The 22,111-nt window shown below is 43.8% G+C and overlaps 1 protein-coding gene across 1 annotated transcript in view; it reads left to right on the forward strand.

Moving 5' to 3' along the window:
* Nucleotides 1-2,585: 2,585 nt before the first annotated feature.
* The window catches only part of OPRD1 (opioid receptor delta 1), a 38,805-nt gene continuing 19,279 nt past the window's right edge, over nucleotides 2,586-22,111 (forward strand). The window contains exon 1 of the mRNA XM_079986218.1: nucleotides 2,586-3,153. Within this exon, the coding sequence (XP_079842344.1) occupies nucleotides 2,927-3,153 (227 nt within the window). The 5' untranslated portion in view covers nucleotides 2,586-2,926. The remainder of the gene's footprint in view (nucleotides 3,154-22,111) is intronic.

Below are 22,111 nucleotides of genomic sequence, written 5' to 3' on the forward strand. Positions count from 1 at the left end.
ATGCTTGAGAGGCAAGTGTATAGACATGATTGCTGCTGACAGACAGGCAGATAGACAGACAGACAGAGAAAGTAGAAGAGAGGATTTTGGTAATAAGGGATTTTTAAAAATAATAATACATTTTTTAAGTGAATTACTAAACTCCAAATGTAAAAGAAGTCTTCCTCAAAATGCTCTGCCTGTGTACACATTATCAGCTTAAAACGTTGCTAGGTTCTTCTTTTTCTCAATTCAGTTTGATGCTGACTTGAAGGAAAATGCACCAAAATGCAGTATTTCATAAGAAACAGCAGGATAGATATGGATTGTGGTTAACATGCACACTGCTTACCAAACCAGTGGTGGGAGTGCACTGGATGCAGAGTAAATGGACATGTGTACACAGCCTCTGTCAAGAGATAAACATTGACAAAAGTTTGATTCCATTTCCTCATCTTCCTCATTCAGACCATTTCTTTTTTCCTGAATGTGGGTGTTAATGGAGGGGAGCTGGGTGATCAACCCTGACGCATCTTGGGAGCCCCCTGTGGCATGGTGGAGCATAGGCCTGACATGGTACTTAAGCAAACAGATGTAGCTTGGCAAGAAATAGAAAGGTGGGGAGGTGTGTGTGTGTGTGTGTGTGTGTGAGAGAGAGAGAGAGAGAGAGAGAGAGAGAGAGAACAACAAGAAGAATTATAACAGGATTTAATAAAAAAAATAAAAAACAAGCAGTTGGGTATCATAGTGGAAGACTTTAAGGTGCAATCAGTTGCATGGCATAAATCTGCTTTGAAGTTCTGGGTTCCAATTTTCATCCCTTGGTAGAATATCTGGAGACCTAAACTGCTTCTTTTCTAAACTGCAAGGGTGGGAGGAGGGTTGGGAATCAAGCACCCTTCTTCCCATCTGCTCCCTGGTTTTATCTTGTTTAACGTTGAAGAGGTGGTCTCTAATCTAATACACACAGATATTTCATATTCTCCATATATGAGGATATGGATTCAGTTACATAACTTGCTGGGAATTATAAAACAGAACTCTTGCTGTGCAAGATCTAAGGGCTCTCCTTGATTAAAATATTACCCAGTTATCAATAGGACTGATTTGGAGAAGGAGACAGGCAATGTTTTGAGAGACCAGGGTGTCCAACTAACAATGCATCAAGAAGATCTGGGTTCAAATTCCCACCCAGTTGCAAAGCTTACAAAGTGTTATTGGACCTATCCCTGTCTCTCAGCCTAACTCTAGGGTTGTTATGAGGATACAGTTGGGTGGGGGGAGAACTATGTATGCTGCCCTGAGCTATTTGGATGAAGTGTAGGGTTTTTAAAATTATTCTTATTATTTAAATCATATAGATGTAAGGATTTTGGTTTTGGTTTTTTTAAAAAAAACATGTAGAAGGGGAGCTGAGAATAAAAAGAGGGTGCTCAGGAAGGAAGGCAACAAACCCATATTTTATGCAAAGAGAAAGCACTAAGGCAATTAAGGAGTGGAAATATGTTCACAGATAAAATGACTGCCTTTTTTTTTTTAATGGAAAGCACGCAAGCCTCCTCTTTCTTTGTAACTATTGGAAGATAAGGTCTATCTGGTGCTTTTAAAACCTCTATAGATGGACTCTGTTCAGGCACAAAGCTATTGAGCTGGCCAGTGTTTAAAGTTGTTGTTTGGAGCAATTATTATTATTATTATTATTTGGACTGATAGACACCCCATGCCAAAGTGACTGTTTAAAATATGCTAAATTATCCTGTGTAGGAAGCCTACTTATCTCGAGTCAGACCATTGATCCAGCTGACTCAGTGATGGCTGCACTCGCTGGCAACTGCTAACCAGGCTTGCAGACAAGAGTCTTTCTTCTCCAGCCCTACTGGGAGACGCCAGGGACTGAACCTTCTGCCCACATTGCATGTGCTCTATACCAGTGTTTCCCAACCTTTGGTCTCCAGCTGTTTTTGGACTACAACTCCCATCATCCCTAGCTAGCAAGACCAGTGGTCAGGCATGATGGGAATTGTAGTCTGAAACAGCTGGAGACCAAAGGTTGGGAAACACTGCTCTATACAACTGAGCTGTAATAAGGGGGAAAGAATTCTAAAACTCGAGGGCTGCCGTGGACAATGCCTATCTGGGTGCTTTTGCTATTCCGACGTTGTGTGCTTAATGCTAACCAATTCCACCGCTTCTGGTGGAACATAGTGGCTGTTTCTTCCATCTATAATTAGCCTTAAAAAGAAAGAAAATAAAGTGGCTGTTTTGCTTGGATGTTCCACGATAAATTCACTGGAAACCTTCTCCAACCCTTCCCCCCCCCATTCAAATGCAGTTAAACATCTCTAATAAATGCCTCCATTGTTAACATCTATTAGAGATCTCTAATGATATCAGTATCTCCCTAAGAAACACGCGTTAGGCAAGGGCACCGCATTTCCAAGGCAGCTGAGAGCAATGTGTAAAATTGCTCTCCCCACCAGTCCTTAAAGGGTTTTGATGGGCAGCCCTTTCCCTTTAATCTGCAGCCCCGTACGTCGTTCCCGACGTCCAAGAGAGATGTCAGATATCCCCTCCTTTTTTAAAAAAAGAAGGGGGGAAAGAGAGAAAGAAATCACAACCATTAGGAGAGCTTGCAGATTCACAGTTTCTCGTGCTCAGATGCTCAGCAGCAGACCAGGAAGGGAGGGAGGGCAGTGCTGTGTCTGTAACAGTATTTGCAGAAAGACTAGAGGAGATGTCAGACCTTTCTGGCTAGCATAGTTGCTACTGAGAGAACCCGTCGTTACCTTGGTAGGCAACTCCCCACCTCACCCCCTGGTTAAGTTTTGGATTTATTTCGATGCACTTCGCTTATTTCAGCACCACCAGGACGGGACAGCTCCCAGGAAGCCTGTAGTATTCCCCGTCTGCCCGACCTCGGGGTGGGATCCAGAAGCTCTCGGCAGAGATGGAGCCGTCCACCTTTCCCGGTGCTGAACCCTACCCCGATTTCCCCTACAACAGCACCTTTCAAGACTTCGGGTCGACTTCTCTCACGACGTCCAACGCCACGAGTCAGTCCCCGATCAAGAACACGACTTCAATCATCATCGCCATCGCCATCACTGCCCTGTATTCAGTCGTCTGCGTTGTGGGGCTTTTGGGGAACATCCTGGTCATGTACGGCATTGTCAGGTAAGGGCAGGATAGCCGGGATCTAAGGGGCTTATCCCTAGATGCTTCCACGGGAAAGTCCTATGCACGTCTCCCCTTGGGTGGGCGCCCCAAGGAATATAGAGGCAGCGAGGATAGCAAGAGGCTATGCTGTGTATTGTGTAGGATGATCGGTAGAAGTGTATGTGGCACTAACTTGGAGAGAAAAGTGTGTGCATGTGTGCGTGTCTGGGGAAGAAAGACATCACGTGCATGTTCACTGAACGGTGTGTAATACAATCATAAAGATAAGTGGGCGGAGAGAGAATGTATGGGATAATGCAGATTGTGTCTGGGAAAGAATGTAGCATGTTGCATCAAATAACCTCTCACCTAAGAAATCCAGATATTTTCGGATTGGCTGAGGACCCTACCTTGCCTCTGCGTTAAGCAATATATTACTATATGGAAGGGGGCAGAGCAGCAGGATATTAGAACGCGGGGATTCCTTTCAGCTTCAGGAGACAGTTTTGTCTTCCAGCGCGATCCTAGGCACGTCAACTTAGAAGCTGAATTCAGTGGGGCTTGCATACTAAGCATAGGATCGCAGGCTTAATGTGTGCACTTGTGAATGCAAAACAACAAGAGGACCATATGTTATTATGGGGGTTGGGACAGGCAATTGCAGTTCATTGCATGGGACTTTGATTTTATGTATGGGCTCTATGATTCTGTCCATTCTGTGGATGTTATATGTGGGTGCATTTGAGTGGAGGGGGGGCATTTCATAACAGGAAATGTATTGCCTTTCTAATGGAGTAGCTTCTAATCCGAGAGACCAGCTGCACAATGAATACAAGATATATTGATCTGAGTGTTTATGAACTGGGCGTGGGGGAACATGATTTAGTTCTTTCACATTGACCACATGTGCCTGCATGCAAGAGTGCCAACTCTGATTTCATTGCAGTGTGAGTATACTGTACATACACAATGTGTGTATCGTGCATGTATAAGCACCTGCTTATCTTGAACATGGCATGTTCCTTTGACTCTTGGATTGGTTCATAATAAATGAAATTGGAAGTGTTTTTTCTATGCGTTTTTATGGTTAAATCACTTTGGGATGCTTTAAGGGAAGCGATTCATAAATGAAATGAATAAGCAATGCAGTCTTTTTATTGTAGGGAGACATTTACAGCAGCAGGTGCCTCTTGTTGAAGTGGCAGGGGTAACCATACTCAGCAGGACTATCCATGAAATCACAATCTTATGTAATAAATTCTGCCACTGGATCAACAGAATGAATTCTGCTCCTTCCTTAAATGCTTACTCTGTGCCATCAAAATGCTTCCTGTCTAATAAAAATAGGAAACTGTCTTGTATACAAAAGCAAATCATTTTTCCATCCAGCCCAGTATTTTAATCTTGAGTGGAGGTAATTAGGGGAGCACAAGCAATGATTTTACTCTCATGCTTAGGGTTATGGTGAGAGCTTCGCTCTCAAAATTGTATTTTGCATTAACTGTTTTCTAGCATCACTTGTTCTCATATGTAGCCTCCATAAAGCAAGTTCCGCAGGTGTTAAGGGGTTTGGGCAAACAAGAGAGTGACTCATAGTGGCTTTTTATTTTGAGGTACTTGTTTTGCAACACATGTGTACATCTGCACAGACCCGCATCCCATGAAAATCATGGTTCGTTGGGAGGCTGTTACCATTCACACATTTGGAGGGGAGGTTTGCAGTGAAGATTGCTCATTCTAATGTTCATAGAGTCATGGAATTGTAGAGTTGGAGGGGACACTGAGGGTTATCTAGCTCAACTCTTTGCAACACAGGAATCTCAACTAGATGATACATGACAGATGGCCATCCAACCTCTGCTTTAAAAACCACCAAGCAAGGAGAGTCCAGCATCTCCCAAGGGAGTCTATTCTACTGTTGAACAACCCTTACCATCAGAAAGTTCTTCCTGATGCTTAGTCAGAATCTCTTTTCTTGTAACTTGAATCTATTGGTCCTACCCTGTGGAGCAAGAGAAAACAAGCTTGTTCCCTTTTCTATGTAACAGCCCTACAGATATTTAAAGATGGCTATCATATCTCCTCTCAGTCCCCTCTTTTCCAGGCTAAACATATCCTACTCCTTCAGCCATTCCTCTTAAGGCTTGGTTTGCAGACCCTTGGTCATCTTGGTCGCCTTCCTCTGCACATGTTCCAGCTTGTCAATGTCCTTCTTAAATTGTGGCACCCAGAACTACATACAGCATTGCAGGTGTGGTCTGACCAAGACAGACTAGAGCAGTACTATTACTTCCCTTGATCTGCATGCTATACCTTTGCTGTTTTTCTATGTTTTTTTCTGAGTCATGCTTTGTGTAGAATATCCAAGATTGTAGGCAGAAGTGATCTGTACTCATGCATACAACAATCTAAAAGAGAGAGAAGAGTCATCCTTAGATTCACATCCTCCCTCTGTATTTGGCAAAAGTGGAAGCTCTGGCAAGGCTACAAGATTCCTGGAGTCAGAAGATTCTAACTTTGCATAACAAGGTCATCAAATTTTGTGGTTAGAAAATGCAAATTCTACTTAGGAAATTAATTTTTTTTGGGGGGGGGGATGTTGCATATGTGTCTCCTGGTTTTCTTCCCCCAAACTCTCAAAATTGCCTGGCAATGTGTGACCAGTGGTGGTTATTGAGGTGAGATAGCAGAGTATCAGTGGAACAAGTACAGCAACTTGGAGCCCTTACAAGAGGGGTGGGGAGCTGAAGGGCCAAAGTTCCCCTACTCCTGTTTAGGTTTACTGGCTTTCCCATTCCAAGAATGTTGCTTTGGGATGGGACAGAGGTGCAGCTTAAGAACCAGTGGGTGGAAATTGCAGGGACACATCTTCTAGCTAGACATTAGGAGACACTTCCTAATGTTAAGAGTTGTTTTGCAGTGAAACAGAAGCGGTGAGTTCTTCTTCACTGATGGAATTTAAGCAGAAGCTGGGCAGGCATCTGTCAGGGATGCTGTCATTGCAGTCAGGGGAGGCTGGCTCATCAGGACAAATGGGGCACTGCTCCACCAACCTCAGCCAACCCCCACTTCTTGCCTTCAACAGTCCAGGGGTGGCTGTGGCTCAGTGTTGCCCTTGTAGAATTCAGCAGAGAGGAGGATGTGGAGCAGCACTACAGCGGTTTGGCCCTGCCTGTCCTTGGCTCTGACTCCATATGCTGTTGGTCTCCCTGCCTTCAGCACTACCAGTCCCAATGGGCACAGGCCACCACTGGTTGCAGACTGTACTGCAGATCCAGTGTGGAGCAGGGGTTGGACTAGGTGAATTTCATGGGATTTTCTGGACATCTAAATGTCAAGCTGGTCTGCATGGATTTTCTTTAATTCCCATATGACTCTTTGCTCTCCATGTGAAGGAAGATGTTTCTTTACTGGTTCTGCAAAAAGAAAAAAAGAAAAAAGAGAGAGAACAATTCTCACTTTCTTATGCAGGCAATATGATGCTCATCTACACTCCAGGTTTCCTAAAGTAACTAGCACATAAACAGATACAAACAGCAAAGCGTACAGATGTATAAAAATGTTCATGCAGTAATACTTGAAAAATGATGGTGCAAAAGAATAGAATCACATAACTCTTGGCTCTTTATTGTTGTAAGTATAATATACTTCTTTGGCATATAATTATTCAGACTTTTTTATTTAAAAAAATGAAACAAATTCTGGCAATTGAGGTATAAGTGGGTGCTTGATGTGAGAGGCAGTCTATAAATATATATCTTGAAGTGTGACTACCAGAGCTATACACACAGCATTCCAGAACTCTTTGCATTCTCTACCTTTATTTGAAGACAGAGAAATTCCAGTGAATTTCTCCAGAGGGTGTGGAAATTCTCCAACTGTTCCTTGGGGACGGAGCTCACCATTAGTAGTAGCAGCATAATTTTTTTTCTGCTGCAAGTACCAGCAACAGCTTTAGGAATAGAGGATGCTGCCTACACCACCTGCCCATCTAACTCAGTATTGCCAACACTGAGTGGCAGCCAATCTCAGGGGTTTCAGGCAGCAAACATTCCCAGCTCTGCTGGAGATGCTGAGGACTGAACCTTCTGCATGTAAAGCAGATGCGCAACCACTCAGCTGTGGGCTTGGCAGCACTGCCACCATCCTGCATCCTGCACTATGGCCCAGGCCGAGTATTGTTCCATAGGGTAGTGCTGGGTGGAACAGTTGGTGGAATGGAAGCAACTAACCTCCCTCTTCCCCCACCCCCAATGAATGGCAGAGAGTATTCGGGTTGGGGGGTGGAATTCTGCAAATTGCCTTTCTTTTCCTGGATGAAAGAGAAAATCGTGGAAAATTTCTCAGGTGTAGGGTAGGGAAGGGCAAAGTACCCTGTGACAATTTGGCTCTGCTCTCATTGAAACCCCTGCTGGAAAAGCTGCACAAGTCGGAAAGCTATGGTTAAGCTGTATATGATGATCAGAACTGGCAAATGTAATCCTGAGCATGTTGAGAATTGTAACAAATCCCCTCCTGCGGAGTCAGCTTTCTCAACAGCAGCAGAATGACAGAGATCCCAGTTGCTGCAGAGGAGCACAAATGATTTCTTTTAAAAACCACCAGGGAGACAACCAGAAAGGATTATATATACTCTTCAGACATAATATTTTTAATTGAGTTTGAGTTTTAAAATGCTGCACGCATTTAGAGTTGCCTAGTAACTACGAGGGTTAATTGGGAGCTACGGATAGTGTCTGGTGGCTTTATCCCATAGGCTCCCTGTTTTTCAACCAGCAATGGGTCATGACTTACAATTGGATCCAGTACTTGGAGTCAGCAATGTGAGGCATCTGCTGAGGCCCACATCCCAGTAGAAGACCACTAGTCAATCCCAAGAGTTCCCTGGCACTCCACCTCCTTGATGTCACTGCCTGTTTATATGCTCTCTCCAAACATGTGAGCAGTTACCAGAACATAAGAAGCTGCATTATGCTGAATCAAATCATTGGTCCATCAGTATCTCTACTGTCTACACTGAGTGGCTCTCCAGGTCTTCAGGCAGGGGACATTCCTAGCTCTACAGATGTTAGGGATTGAACCTGGGTCATTCTGCATGCAAAGTAGATGATCTACCACTGAGCTATGGCCCTTCTCCTATGTGGAATGAGAGGATGAGCATCTGCTCTCTCTTTCTTTGGGCAGTGGTATAGATTGACCCTGGAAGGATAAGGCCACCTTAAACTTCTCAAAGGACAGGCGGGATAGAGGTGGAAACATAAATTAAGAAGGTTTTGCCCAAGGGAATGCAGCCTTCAACAAGACAAAGCATTCTTCACCCCTGGCCTATAGCAATGAATCCCACAGGTAACTTGTGCATTTCTTGGAGTTTTTGATTTTGCAAACTTGTCAGACAATAGCACTGATTAACAGCAAGTCAAAATCATTGGATTACAATATGTTGACATTTACTTCCCTTTGCAATCTCCACATCATTCACAATTTTCACAGCTCTCTGCCCTGGCATGCCCAGCTTGCTTCTTTCCCAAGTGAAACATTGGCAGCTGCTTAATGCAGGCGTGGGGAAACTTTGGCCCAGAACTACAACTCCCATCAGCCCAAGTAAGCACAGACAATGGCCAGGGTTTATAAGAGTTGTAGTTCAGCAACATCTGGAGGGCTGAAGGTTCCCCACGTCTGGCTTAAGCCTTTCTTTGTAAGGAAGATGCTGGTCATTCCCTGTAAGCAAGATGTGATCCTTTTTGCTGGGCATTTTGCGTGTGCGCATCTTCTGTGACTCTCTCAGAACATTTTAAAAATGCGGTAATTCCAACAGCACAGAGTGTTCTGCAAACACTCTTAGACTCTATAATGGAGCTGCAAGGCCTGCTGTTTTCTTTTAAGTTCTTTTCCCAACAGAGTGACATTTTCCTTTTTCACAGTTGCAGCGCATTAAGCTGAAAACTTTCCCTGGCAGCCTGGTCAGCCAAAGCTTCTGTCATCTCCTGGGAATTACTCTGATGGTCTCTTTGATAAATATAAACAGTAGCCTATGTTTTAAGAGAGGGAGAGAGAAGTGTTCTCACCACTTTATCCTTCAGTGAACAAACACACAGTATTATTTGAAGGGGGTTTATTCCACGGAAACAGGGGGGGGGGGACAGCTGTCCAAGAGCCTTGATCAGTCAAGGTTCCCAGGTGTCCATTTACCAGTAGAGGCTGGCCTGTCAGGACAAATGGGGACACTGTCCCACCAATCCCTTTCTGCCCTTCGTCAGCTCCACCTGCCTGCCTTCTTACTTCCATCCATTTCGGGGAATAGCATTGACCGCCAGCTGTTTTCCTTCCAGGAGCCAGCTAGAATCATCTCTTTAAGATATCTGCATAGGTCGGTTTCTTCCACCACCCTACAAATTCCATCCCTGCACTGAAATCAGTGGGACTTTCCAATCAACACACTTTAGCAGGGGAAATCTGTGAGCCTCTGGAGCCCAGCACAGAAACCAGTTCTTTCTACCTTTAACACAGGGATAAGGAACTGGAGACCCTCCAGAAGCTGTTGGACTACAACTCCCATCATCCCTCGCTGCTGGCCATGCTGGCTGGGGCTGATGGGAGCTAGAATCCAACAACGTCTGTAGAGCCTCACGTTCCCCAACCCCTGATGTCTAGGATGGGGTGAAATGTTTTGCTTTGCTTTTTTAAGGACAGGAATTATATAACTGCCCCGGATCTTGCTTCCTGCTCCTTTCCTGATGCCTCTGCTCTTTCAGGGTCATTTTCTTCAGTTCTTCCCAAGTGCCAGTTCTATCCTTTGAAATGCCAATTTCACACATTTACAGTCTCAGTGGTTCTAAATTGTGCCAGCTGTTATCTTTTCCCACCCCTTAGGCTAGCTGACTAATGTTTAGCACATAATGTCTGCGCTTCTGATTTCAAAGCACGTCATATCCTTTTATCCCCAGGTTAACACTGGGAGCTGGTAAGTTGCACAGGCCACCCAGTGAGCTTCATGTCTTATCAAGGATTTGAACCCAGATCTGCCACGTACTGCATGCACACTCATCCTGCTAGCTTGACTACTCTGTGTCCTAGTTTCCCTATATGTATAAAAGGAGAATCCTATCTATAGGATCCTATCTATAGGATCTGGGTTCAAATCCTTGATAAGACATGAAGCTCACTGGGTGGCCTGTGCAACTTACCAGCTCCCAGTGTTAACCTGGGGATAAAAGGAAATAGGTCTGTAAGTGCTTCCTTGACCTATGTGCAGGATCATGGGAGAGAAACATCTGCGATATCGCAGAACTACAAATGGGGGGAGAAATTTGATTTTTGCTTGCATTTGAATGACAAACTACCTCTTTCACACATTTTAAAGCAATATGTGAACGGAAACAAAATTATCATGGGGGAATTAGTGGAAACGGCACATAAAATGCATTATATTAGGGGAAATTGTTTGCAAAAAATAGTACACTGTTATGAGATGGAGGGGTTTCCGTCTGGATGATACCCAGTGTTCTTCCCAAAACCTGTTAGTGTGTGTGTGTGTGTGTGTGTGTGTGTGTGTGTGTGTGTGTGTGTGTGATATATGAGCAAGCTTGACAAACCAGTTCCATTGTCTATGTAATGGCTTTTCCTTCTAGTTAAGTACCATGATTATCATACAGCAAGCTCCCTGCCAGCATAGGTTCTACCCCTCCAGGCAAACCATTTCTGGTGATCATTGCAGAAAGGGATAGGGACATAGGAAGTGGCCATATACTGGGTCAGACCCACCTGCTGTGGGACACTTGTAACCTTTGGAGCCCCAAACAGAGGGCAATGGAAGTAAGAAGAGAAACCCTGTGTAAGTGGAAGGAGGCAAAGGAGAGAGAGAGAGAAAGAGAGAGCTCATTGGTACTAAACATTTAAAGCAGTATCATCCCGCTTTAAACAACCATGGCTTTCCCCAAAGAATTCTGGGAACTGTAGTTTGTTAAGGGTGCTGTTAAAAGGAAACTCTTTTCTACCGCTTCTTGGAAATGCCAAGGATTGAACCAGGGATTTCTTGCATGCAAAACAAGAGTGTGCTGTGCTCACTGAGCCATGGCTCTCCTCCAGGGCATGGCCAAGCTCTTTGCCATCATCTTGCTTCCCACCTACCATCCATGTCAAGCTCACTGGTTGATAGTTACCTGGGTCTTCTCACACACACACCTTTTTTTGGGAAGATGGGGACATTTGCTCCCCTCCAGTCTGCAAGGACCTCGCCTGTTCTCCAAGAGTTCTCAAAGATCATAGACAAAGGCTGTGAGATTATATCCTCAGGAACTTGCTTCTGAGTAGACTTTCAGTGTGTTGCTTTGCATGAGGCCCAACACCTATTTTCTCCGGTAGCCAGATGCAAAAGAAGACAAGGCTCCACACTTTAGTTGTATAGAAGAGTGTTCCTGAATCTCCCCTCCTTCCTAAGTCTGTGATTTTAGGCCTGTTTACATGGGAAAGAGCCCCACTGTCTCAGTCTCAGTCAGTTTTATTGCACATAGCCAAAGGCTGCCGCAATGTACACAGAATTATTTGACAATTAAAAGAAAATATACTGAATTGATAAAAAAAGACTTAAAACATTTATATTATTAAAACATTATGTACTCTAAACAGAGCTATAAAAGTACCCCAATGTACAAATAAAAACATTAAACAATAAAATTCATAAGCTAAAATCATCACATGGTCACTAATGTTAAAAACAATATCAATTAATACAGTGTGCAATTTATACTCAGAGTTTGGTGACAAAGATAGAGCATAGCCTGAGGCAGATAGATAGGATCAAATAAATTCATCTCCTTTACAGTTATTGGCTACCTTGGCTATATAATTTGCTCTAATTTTCCTAGCAGCAGTTGCAAAAAGTGCTACCCGCCAGGTCCCATACTTATCTGTGTCTGAAAGGAGATATAAAATCATGTCAAGGGGGTTCTGGCCAGGGGACCCTGTCATTATAGGTACCAAAAATCTTTTTCTTGCATCATTATATAACGGACAGTGCAAGATATAATGCATAAGGTCCTCTACTTCAGAACATCCCCTAATGCAAACATGTTCGTTTTTTGGTATGCCTCTATGTCTCCCATCTCTATAAGCAGAGCTTATATAGCTCTATAAAAGCTTTTCGAAACTGTCCAAAAGTCAATTCATTAAAATAAGATATGTGTTCATTGACCTCTCTAAGTTTAAAATACAATGGGGCGCATGTAGATGTGCACATAGAGTTTAGATCGTTTTTAGTTGCCACTGCCCTTATGGTTCGTTTAAAAATATATTTCTGTGAATATAAGGAGAGTTCTTTAATCTCAGTCACTGAGAGGTCATATTTGCCCATCAGTTGGGCAGCATGATGTACCCAGTTTTTAAGGGGTAATCCATTTGAGAGCTCAATCGGGCATTTTTTTGGTAGCCTAGTGTTGTCCATCTGTTGAACTCTAAACCAGTAACAGAGAATTCTTTTATCTATTTGGCTCTCTAAGCTCAACATGCGAGTTTCCAACCTGACCATGGCAGATTCCACGTCTTTGGGTAAACCTAAAAGAACTCTTAAAAAATAATTCTGCGGGGGTTCCAGACCGGAGACCTTTGAGGTACCCCAAACTCCTGCACCATATAAAATCTGGGCCATTGTTTTTGCTTTATACACAGATAGAGCTGGGTTGACCAGATTTCCACCTTTACAGGCAGCGAATTTCAGAATGGCTTTTGCTGATTTAAAGGCTTGCAATTTAATATTGGATAGCTGTGTATTCCAAGATGCCGTTTCTGAATAAATCAATCCCAGATATTTAAATGAAGAACCCCACTGGACTCAGCGAGCCATTGCCAGAGTCTATGTCAAATTTCCTTCCAAGAAGTCTGCATACCAGGGCAGAAAGAGTTTGGTCACAATTATCTATGCCCTGAGGAACTTGATGTTGGACTACTGCAATGGGATCTTCATGGGGCTGCCTTTGAAAATGGCTCAGGTACCGCAGTCAGTTCAGAACACATCTTCTGGTTGTTCCCCGACTCAGCTGCAAACCATTAGAAACGGTTTGTGAGAAGTCAAGAAAGACCCCCAAAGAAAACCGCTCCCCTCCCACTACCACCCATTCTGTCCAGAGCACCCATATTCACTGATAAATGAAGAATGAAGTGCACATCTATGAAGTGAACTGAGGTTAATGACCAAAACAGTTACCTCTTAGAGGCTGCTCCGGAATCGTTGCTTTCCAGGAAGGCCCAAAATATGACAAATGTTAGTCTAAGTCTAGGCAGGGTGGTACACTAAAGGGCAATCCACAAGTCCTCTCGTCCTGCTGTTTTCCTCCAGGGAAAATGGCTCTTTAGCACTCAATCAGAGCAAACGGCAATTTGGGGTTTCTCCAGTTTGACATTTGCTCCAATTTAGCACTAAAGAGTGGGTTTTTCCCTGGGACAGGAGATGGGCAAGCAGGAAACTGCTCAGATCCTTGCTCCCTAGGCATGGACAAGTGGGAGTATGGATGAGCCCTAAGCCCTGTGTTTAGGTATGCACAGCACAACCCACAGGATAGGGAAAATTTAGCCAGCACAGCTGAATTTTACATTTTAGCCTGTCCCAATTCTCTTTATTCACCTTTCCAATCTTCCTTCTTTCCTCCTTTTCTTCTTTTGCTATCACACTTAGAACATAGCAGCCACATTGCAAGGTCGTTCTGGCTTGGCTTTGGCTGAGAACGAAATCGGCAGTGACTCACCAGAGGAAAATAAAACCCACCCTATAAAATGCTGCCTCTATTGAGGCTGTAAACAACCTTGCCTGCTTGGTGGTTGAGCACTTATTAACCTTCTCTCTGGTCTAGCTCCCAAAGGGGACTAACATCCAGGGCCAGAGTTTTATTAGGAAAGATTAATCTTGCAGGTACTATGTATGGCACAGTGGCCAGGTGCAATGGGAGTCTGCCTTTATTTACCAAGGTTACAGGTTTGTGTTTTACTACTTCTCAAAAGATATGGCTCTTCTAAGCACATCAGGTTTATGTACTGTAACAAAGGGCAGTCAACCTGTGGCCCTCAGTCACTTTTTATGTGGCCCTCGTAACAACAGCCCTCTAGAAGTGACTGGGTCAGACCTCCCCCCCCCAGTAGTTTGGTAATTGTGGAGGAAAAGGAGAGAGAGGGGCGGATGGGGGATGGGGGGAAAAGAGAAAAGCAGGTGGCCCAGCTAAAGATCAGCAAATCCGTCAGTTTTTGTTTCTCTCATTTTCTCATTTTTCCACTCATAAGTTCAGTTCTCCAGATTTTCACACCAGTTTGTTGTTGTTGTTGTTGTTGTTGTTGTTGTTGTTGTTGTTGTTGTTGTTATAATTAAAAGACTTCATGAGAATTCTTCAGCAGATTTATGCAAACATCTCCCTTTTTTGTAAGCAATTTGGTTTAATATTCATATTTATGTGAAGTGTTTTCCTCTAAACTAATGTATTTTGGTGCACATTTTACGTTAGAATATGCATTTTGTATACATTATTTGGCTGATATACTGCACTGCAAAATTCAGGCAGCGTGGGTTGCAAATAATGGCTATGTTTGGGTTTGTGTGTTGTTTAGGAAAGTATCAATTAGCAGGCCCACCTTCAAATAAGAATGGAATTGGACTTCTCCCACACACCACTTGCTTTGGTTCCCCACATGGCCAGTATACCTCCTTCAACAGATTTGCTCTGATGGAATGTTTGTAGCTTGTTTTCTTTATCTTCGAGATAAACATGGCCTCAGAAGGAGGCCTTTTAAAGATGGGCTTGTGTGATCTTCTGGATGCATCACTAGGGATGGGAAAATCCATGATCAAATGTGGCTTCTTGAAATGGGCTTGGCAAAATGGCAATACCTTTTATCCTTCAGATCCATATCTGTAAAATGGGGTTATCAATAATTTGCCTCACTGAATAGAGTGCAGATGAAAACCACTTGGAATACTAAAGTTATGCTGCAGAAAAAACTGTTCTCAGTAACACCAAGATGGGAGCCAGTGTGGTATACTGGTTAAAGTGTCACAGTAGGAGCTGGGAGGTCAGAAGTCGAATTTCCACTTGGCCATAAAGCTCACTGGGTGACCTTGGACCAGTCTCTGACTCAGCCTAACCAACCTCACAGGATTTTTGTGAGGATAAAATCAGGGAGAACCATGTATGCCATCTTGAGCTTTTTGGAGCAAAAGTCGACTACAAATGGAATGTTAAATAGATTTAAAAGAGATGTAATTGAATTGTTATGGCTAGTTTACCTAAAGATGTTTTAACTGTTTTCAGATGTTTTAGAAGGCTTTTTAAAAAGTGTATGTGTTTGCCATCCTGGGTTCCTTCTGCGGGAAGGTTGGGATATAAATTCAATTAAAAATCTTCAGAGACTGCTAATTCAGGCTGACAGACTTCCAACCATGTGGTTCAGTATGAAAATAATGGCTAGTCTCTTAGAAGGTTAATGAATTTGCCAAGCTGCCTTATTCAGCATCAGACCATGGGATTACCTATTGTTACTCAGAGTATTGTTTACTCTGACTGGCAGCAACTCTTTGAGCTCTCAGCCAGAGGCCTTTCCCTGCTACCCAATCCTTTTACGATGCAGACAATGAAGGTGGGGTCTTCCTTCTGCATGCAACGGATGTGTTCTACTGCTTCTTGATGCCTATTCTGTCTCCTTTGTGGTTTGTAAACATGCCACAAAGTTGGAGAATGTGGGCAGAAGTCTTTACATCTGCCTAGATAGTAGTGGAAGGAACTATAGAGACTGTGGCAATCACACTGGGAAACTACAGAGTGGAACTACTGCGTCTTTCACTGTGTTTCTCTATGAAGCTCTGAAATCTATACCATCAAAGATAATCAACCATGCTATTGTTCCTATAATCATTTCCCCCAGGTCACACTTGCGCCATACTTTTCAAGTGCTTTAGGCTACCTTAACAGCCATGACTCCCCCCAAAGAACTCTGGGAACTGTAGTTTGTTAAGGCTGTTGAGAGTTGTCAGGAGCTCCAACTCGCCTCACAGGGTTACAAGTTCTAGATTCCCCTGGGAAGAAGGACCAGTTGTTAAAGAACTCTGGAAATCATAGCTCTGTGCAGGGAATAGGGGTCTCCTAACCACTCTCAGCACCCTTAAAGGTAAAGGTAAAGGTACCTCTGCCCATACGGGCCAGTCTTGACAGACTCTAGGGTTGTGCGCTCATCTCACTCTAGAGGCCAGGAGCCAGCGCTGTCCGGAGACACTTCCGGGTCACGTGGCGAACCGGCACCAGAGCAGCACACGGAACGCCATTTACCTTCCCGCTATAAAGCGGTACCTATTTATCTACTTGCACTTAAGGGTGCTTTCGAACTGCTAGGTGGGCCGGAGCTGGGACTGAATGATGGGAGCTCACCTCGCTGCAGGGATTCGAACCACCAACCATGCGATCGGCAAGTCCTAGGCGCTGAGGTTTTACCCACAGCGCCACCCACGTCCCTAACAAACTACAATTCCCAGGATTTAACAGGCCCTAGGATTTGCCAAGAGAGACCAATCAAATGTCACTGTTCTTGCCAAGGTTGTGGACTTCCAGCCCTGATTCACTCCATGAATATATAAACACGTATCAGAGTTTGAAGTGAATTCCTATCCCAATATTGATTATTATTTAAGGTTTATCCTCCAGTACATTTCAGTACATTTCATGTGCATCTCATATATCTGTGGGAGGAGAGAAAGCAAAGAATATGGTATTGACAGCAGAATTCATCTGGAACCTCAGGTTTCATTTTTGAAACGGCTCATTTCTAGCCCTTATGATGAATGATGCTTTTTGAAACCACGGAAGCCAGAGAGCTTCAGTGTCGTGCGTGCCTCCTTGCCCTTCCTCATTACCAGCAAAACCGGAATAAATTATGCAAAATAAACATAAATTATGCAAATGTGCATATTTCCCCCCTGCACATTTGCAGACCATTTCTTTCTGCAGGCACCACAATGCATTTATCAAACTCCAACAGGTATAAGACGGCTTCCTATTACCACAAGAACCTCAGGGTGAAAATCTGCCATTGTTAAAGCTTCTATAAGACTCACGCAGCTGAGAGAGGTCACTGGCTTTTATTTACCAGCCCTACTATTTACCAGTTCTCCAAATGGAGAACTTACAGAAGCTGCCTTGAGGGACCCAGCACATATCACTCTCAACACTGCTCTAGTCAGGGTGGCCCATCCCATTAAGCCACCTGAGGCAAAATGGGAAGGTGTTGACCTGCGCTCCTACCAAAACCTCACTTCCCAGGGTTGTGCAGCTGCAGGGAGGGGGGCTTTTAAGTTCCAGCAAGATCTGACGAGAGCCCCATGAGATCTTTGCAGGGCTCTTTTGAGATTTCACCAGAACCTGGGAGCCACCACTGGTCCTCCTCACTTGCCTGGTGATGGGGGATTTTGCCACCTGAGGCAGCTGCCTCAGTCCCCAGGCTGGTCCAGGCTCTAGCCTAAGGTGACCTTTGGCATGCACAAAAATATGTGACAAGTCATACCGTTGGCTGCGAGTACAGTACAATTTGATGGCTTGCTAGCTGTACCAGTTTAAGACACTTGCTACATTTGGAAGGACAGACCGAGTTCTTTCAGAGCCTATTTGACTGGGCAATGTATTCATATATTTGTGTAAGCTGCTCAAAGGCTAGATAAATATTATTATTACTAGCCCCAGCTGACAGCGTTACTTGTGTTCTGTGTATATATAGATGGTCTTATTTGTCAAGCCACATCTGCCGTGGTCCTCAGAGTCCACTGAGGAAGACCAAGGCTGAAATGCAGTTGGGTTCTCTGATGCTTTGTGAGCTGTAGTTGTTCCCACTGCTGATGTTGTGTCAGCACAGACTGTTCATTTTTGAATTACTTTGCTGTGGAAATAAGTAGATATTCAGTGTTTGTGTTTAAGTGCCCTTGGATCCCATAAAATTATTTCACATATCAAATTTATTTATGTTGGTTTGTAACAGGAATTTTTTCCCACCAATCTGGTTTTTTTTCACCAATCCATTTTTTAAAGTTATTACTGATGCACTTATATGCCACCTTTTTCTCTAAGGAGCTCAAAATGGAGCACATCGTTTTCCCCTTGCTCCCGTAATTTTATCCTCAAAACTACCCTGTGAGATAGTTTAGGGTGAGAGGCAGGTACTGGCCCAAGGCCCCCTCAGTGAGCTTCATGGCTGAGTAGTTATTTGGACCCTGGTCCTCTAGTTCATAGTTCAACACTCTAACCGTTACACCACACTGGCTCCACATTTTGCTACTGGAAGCAAAGGAAAAGAAGGTGCTCCATCACCACTCCTTGAGGAAAAACTGACTGGGCAGGGGGCAACTGAATCTTACTTGAACCCTGGCAATGGGCACTTGAGGGAGCAGGCTAATTTCTTCACCTCTAACAGGGGGGCTCAGAGTAGGCCCCTCAAAATCATTGGCCCATGCCAATTGGCCCACACACCTCTGTTCTGACCTGCACTTATCACACATAGCTCTGATCTTCAACTAGGTGTGGCTGGCTCTATCAATTTCTGTTCTCTCACTCTCTAATTCCACCCTCCCCCCAGTCTTAAATTCATTTCTCCACATTTCTCCAGAAATTTTGTTTTTCCATATTCTCCTGGATAGGAGGCAGCATTTTAGTGCACATTCCCCTCTCACATTCCTTTCTTTTTTTTCTTTTTTCTTTTTTTGCAATTTTGCCTTACATATGCAACAATTTTTCCTGTGGTTTTGGTGTGTCATTTTCGCTGTTATGTGGACTTTTGTGCACACTTTCCTTTAGTCTATTCATTTTTGTACACCTTACTTGGCTGGGGAACCACTCTGCAAAATTCAGAAATGTGCCAATTTCCAGTTTGCACATTGTTTCAGAAAATGCTAATTTAGTAGGTTTGCTTTTCAATGCAGATTTAATTGCATTTCTCCCCTGAACCTGTTTCCAATGGAGAAAGAGGACTGGGGGACTCCAACTCCCATCAGCCCCAGCAAGCATGACCAATGATCAGGAAGGGTGGGATTCGGTGTCCAACCATGCCTGGAAATCCATATGTTCCCCACCCCACTGAAGCTCTTTCTAGCCTGGGTGGGGCTGTATCACATAACCTTTGAGCCAAAGGGCTTTTAAAAAAAATGTAGCTCAGTTTTATCTTTGCAAATCTTTGAAGCATTGGCAAACTGGGCACCAGGCAATCGTACAAGAGGCGTTTGGCTCTGGTGGGACTCAATTTGTTGCTAGGATTCGGGCTTTGGCAATTATCTCTGATAGCACCATTAAGTGGCGGGCAAATCAGAGTGAAAATTCCTCCGCTGCCAATTGGTTTCCAGGGGGTATTGGTGGAAGCTGGTGTCAATAGAATTGTAATTGCAAAATCTGAAACGGAAGTGTTAATGATGCTTCTGTTAGCACTTCACTGTCTGGAAGAGATGGAAATGCTGCCCCAGATCTATTTAGGCCTGGTACTCATTGAAGTGGCATATCTATCTCAGAGCTATATTACTTCAGACTCCCGGGGGGGGCTGCTGTTATGATGGAATGCTCCCCCATGAAGAATTAGGAGAAAGCACTGCATGTGTAAAGCTAGCGTTTCAGGAAGAAGGCTGGAGGAGAAGCATTGAATCATAGAACTGTGGAGTTGGAATGGGTGCAAAGGGATCACAGATGAAGTATGCCTAGCATATGGTCATTCAATCTCTGCTTAAAAGCCTCTAAAGAAGGAGAGTCCACCTTCTGAGGTAGCCCATTCCACTGCCGAACAGCTCTTACTGTCAGAAAGTTCTTGCTAATGTTTAGTCAGAATCTCCTTCCTTGTAATTTGAACCCATTGATTCAGGTCCATCTTCCACAGCCCTACAGATATTTGAAGATGGCTGTCATATCACATCTTAGGCTTCTCTTCTCCAGGCTACACATACCCAGCTCCCTCAACCGTTCCTCATAAGGCTTGGTTTCCAGATCCTTTATCATGTTGGTCACCCTCCTCTACACACGTTCCAGTTTATCAATATCCCTTTTGAACCCTTGCACCTGGCATCTTGTTTTCTGTATGTGAGGAATGCTTTGCATTGGGGAACATCCAGTCACAGGACTGACCACCTGAAATGTGGTATGGTCCAGAGACAGAGAGAGAGCTAAGCGTAGGGGTTTGTACCACTGGCATGAGGGGAGGGGGATGATACTGAACATTACCTGTAGCATTATGTTCACCCCTGCCCCTAATTCCCACACAGATGCATAGTACATGTATGATAGGGATTATATTTGTGCTTAGTGAAATCCACAAAATAAGATTGTGTCATGTTATGGAGGGAGAAGCGGTAGCTGCAGATGGATGTTTCTTTAGGGCAGGGATGGAAAACTTTTTTCCAACAGGAGGGCCACATTCTTTCTGGGTAAGCTTCCAAGGGCCACATACCAGTGGGGGGCAGAACCAGATATAAAAGCAGACAGAGCAGCAAATGTAAAGTTTTACCTTTGTACACAGAACTAGTTTCTGCACACACCCCTCTTTCTTTCTCTCTCTCTCTCTCTCTCTCTCTCTTTCTTTCTTTCTTTCTTTCTTTCTTTCTTTCTTTCTTCATCCAGGCAAGCAAGAAGTATTGTCATGGTTCAATGACATGTTTCAGCCAGGCAAAGACACATGAGGAAGGTGCAAATCAGGGCCGGGGTGTGGAATAGTGGTTGTGGCCCAGGGAGATTTCTGATAGCCTGGATGGTGGCACTTGGGTGCCCAGGCCTGAGGTTCAACCCCCTCATTTATGAGTGTGGTGTAGTGGTTAAAGTGTCAGACTATGACCCAGGAGACCCTGCCTCTCTGCCTGACCTATCTCACAGGGTTGCTGTTGGAGGTTAAACACCTCCTTGGAGAATAAACAAATATATTTGTCTTTTTCTTCTCTCTTTGGAACTCTTAAGTTCTAGGGCAGCCTATAAACAATGCAAATAAATGAGTATCATCACTCTTCCACTACCAAATAGACGCCATGTTCTCCCACAGTGCCTATTCCAATGGTACCCACCACCCCCAAAGCAGCGCTGCCATGTACACACACACACTGGGGAGGGGAGAGAGAAAAGGCATAAAACTATTTGGATGCAATTGAATTGGATGTATAATTCACTATTTATTATTCTGACCATTATATGCTGAGCCAAGGGGGAAATTCTTTGCAAATATAATTTCCCAGTGCTGGAATAAATAAATAAAACACCCCAAGATATATATAGGCAGAATTTTTAATATTTAACCAGGATTATATTATATATAGGATGGTTTTATGTGCACCAGCTGCTAGGAAACAACTCAGCACATCGCTTCTCGGCCTTTTGGCTAAGATCAAGTGTGTAGTAACTCAGCACATGGTTGTTGTTGTTTTTTTAAAAAAATGAATTCTGTTAGCGATTTTACCTGAATTGATTTATAGGAGTAGCAAATATGGTGGGTACAGATTTTATGTATGTTTTTCTTATATTCTCGGTCATTGTTTCCTGTCAATCATTAGTTTGTTGCGAATGTATGGCCATAGTGGTCTTGCAAAGGCCATTGGGTTAGATGCATTAAAACGTTACTATATCACACACAAACACACACAGGATCTCTGGAACAACCCTAAACTGTTACACAGCATTATGCCTCTGAATATCTGTTCCTTTGAGAGTGCTGTTAGCCCTCACTTCCTGCTTCCCGGCTTCCCATAAGTATCTGGTGGTCCACTGTGAGAACACAATACAGTGGTACCTCGGGTTAAGTACTTAATTCATTCTGGAGGTCCGTTCTTAACCTGAAACTGTTCTTAACCTGAAGCACCACTTTAGCTAATGGGGCCTCCTGCTGCCTCCGCGCCGCCAGAGCACGATTTCTGTTCTCGTCCTGAAGCAAAGATCTTAACCCGAGGTAATATTTCTGGGTTAGCGGAGTCTGTAACCTGAAGCATATGTAACCCAAGGTACCACTG

The sequence above is a fragment of the Podarcis cretensis genome (genome assembly GCF_951804945.1).
Source record: "Podarcis cretensis genome assembly, chromosome: 8".
Classification (NCBI taxonomy): Eukaryota; Metazoa; Chordata; class Lepidosauria; order Squamata; family Lacertidae; genus Podarcis; species Podarcis cretensis.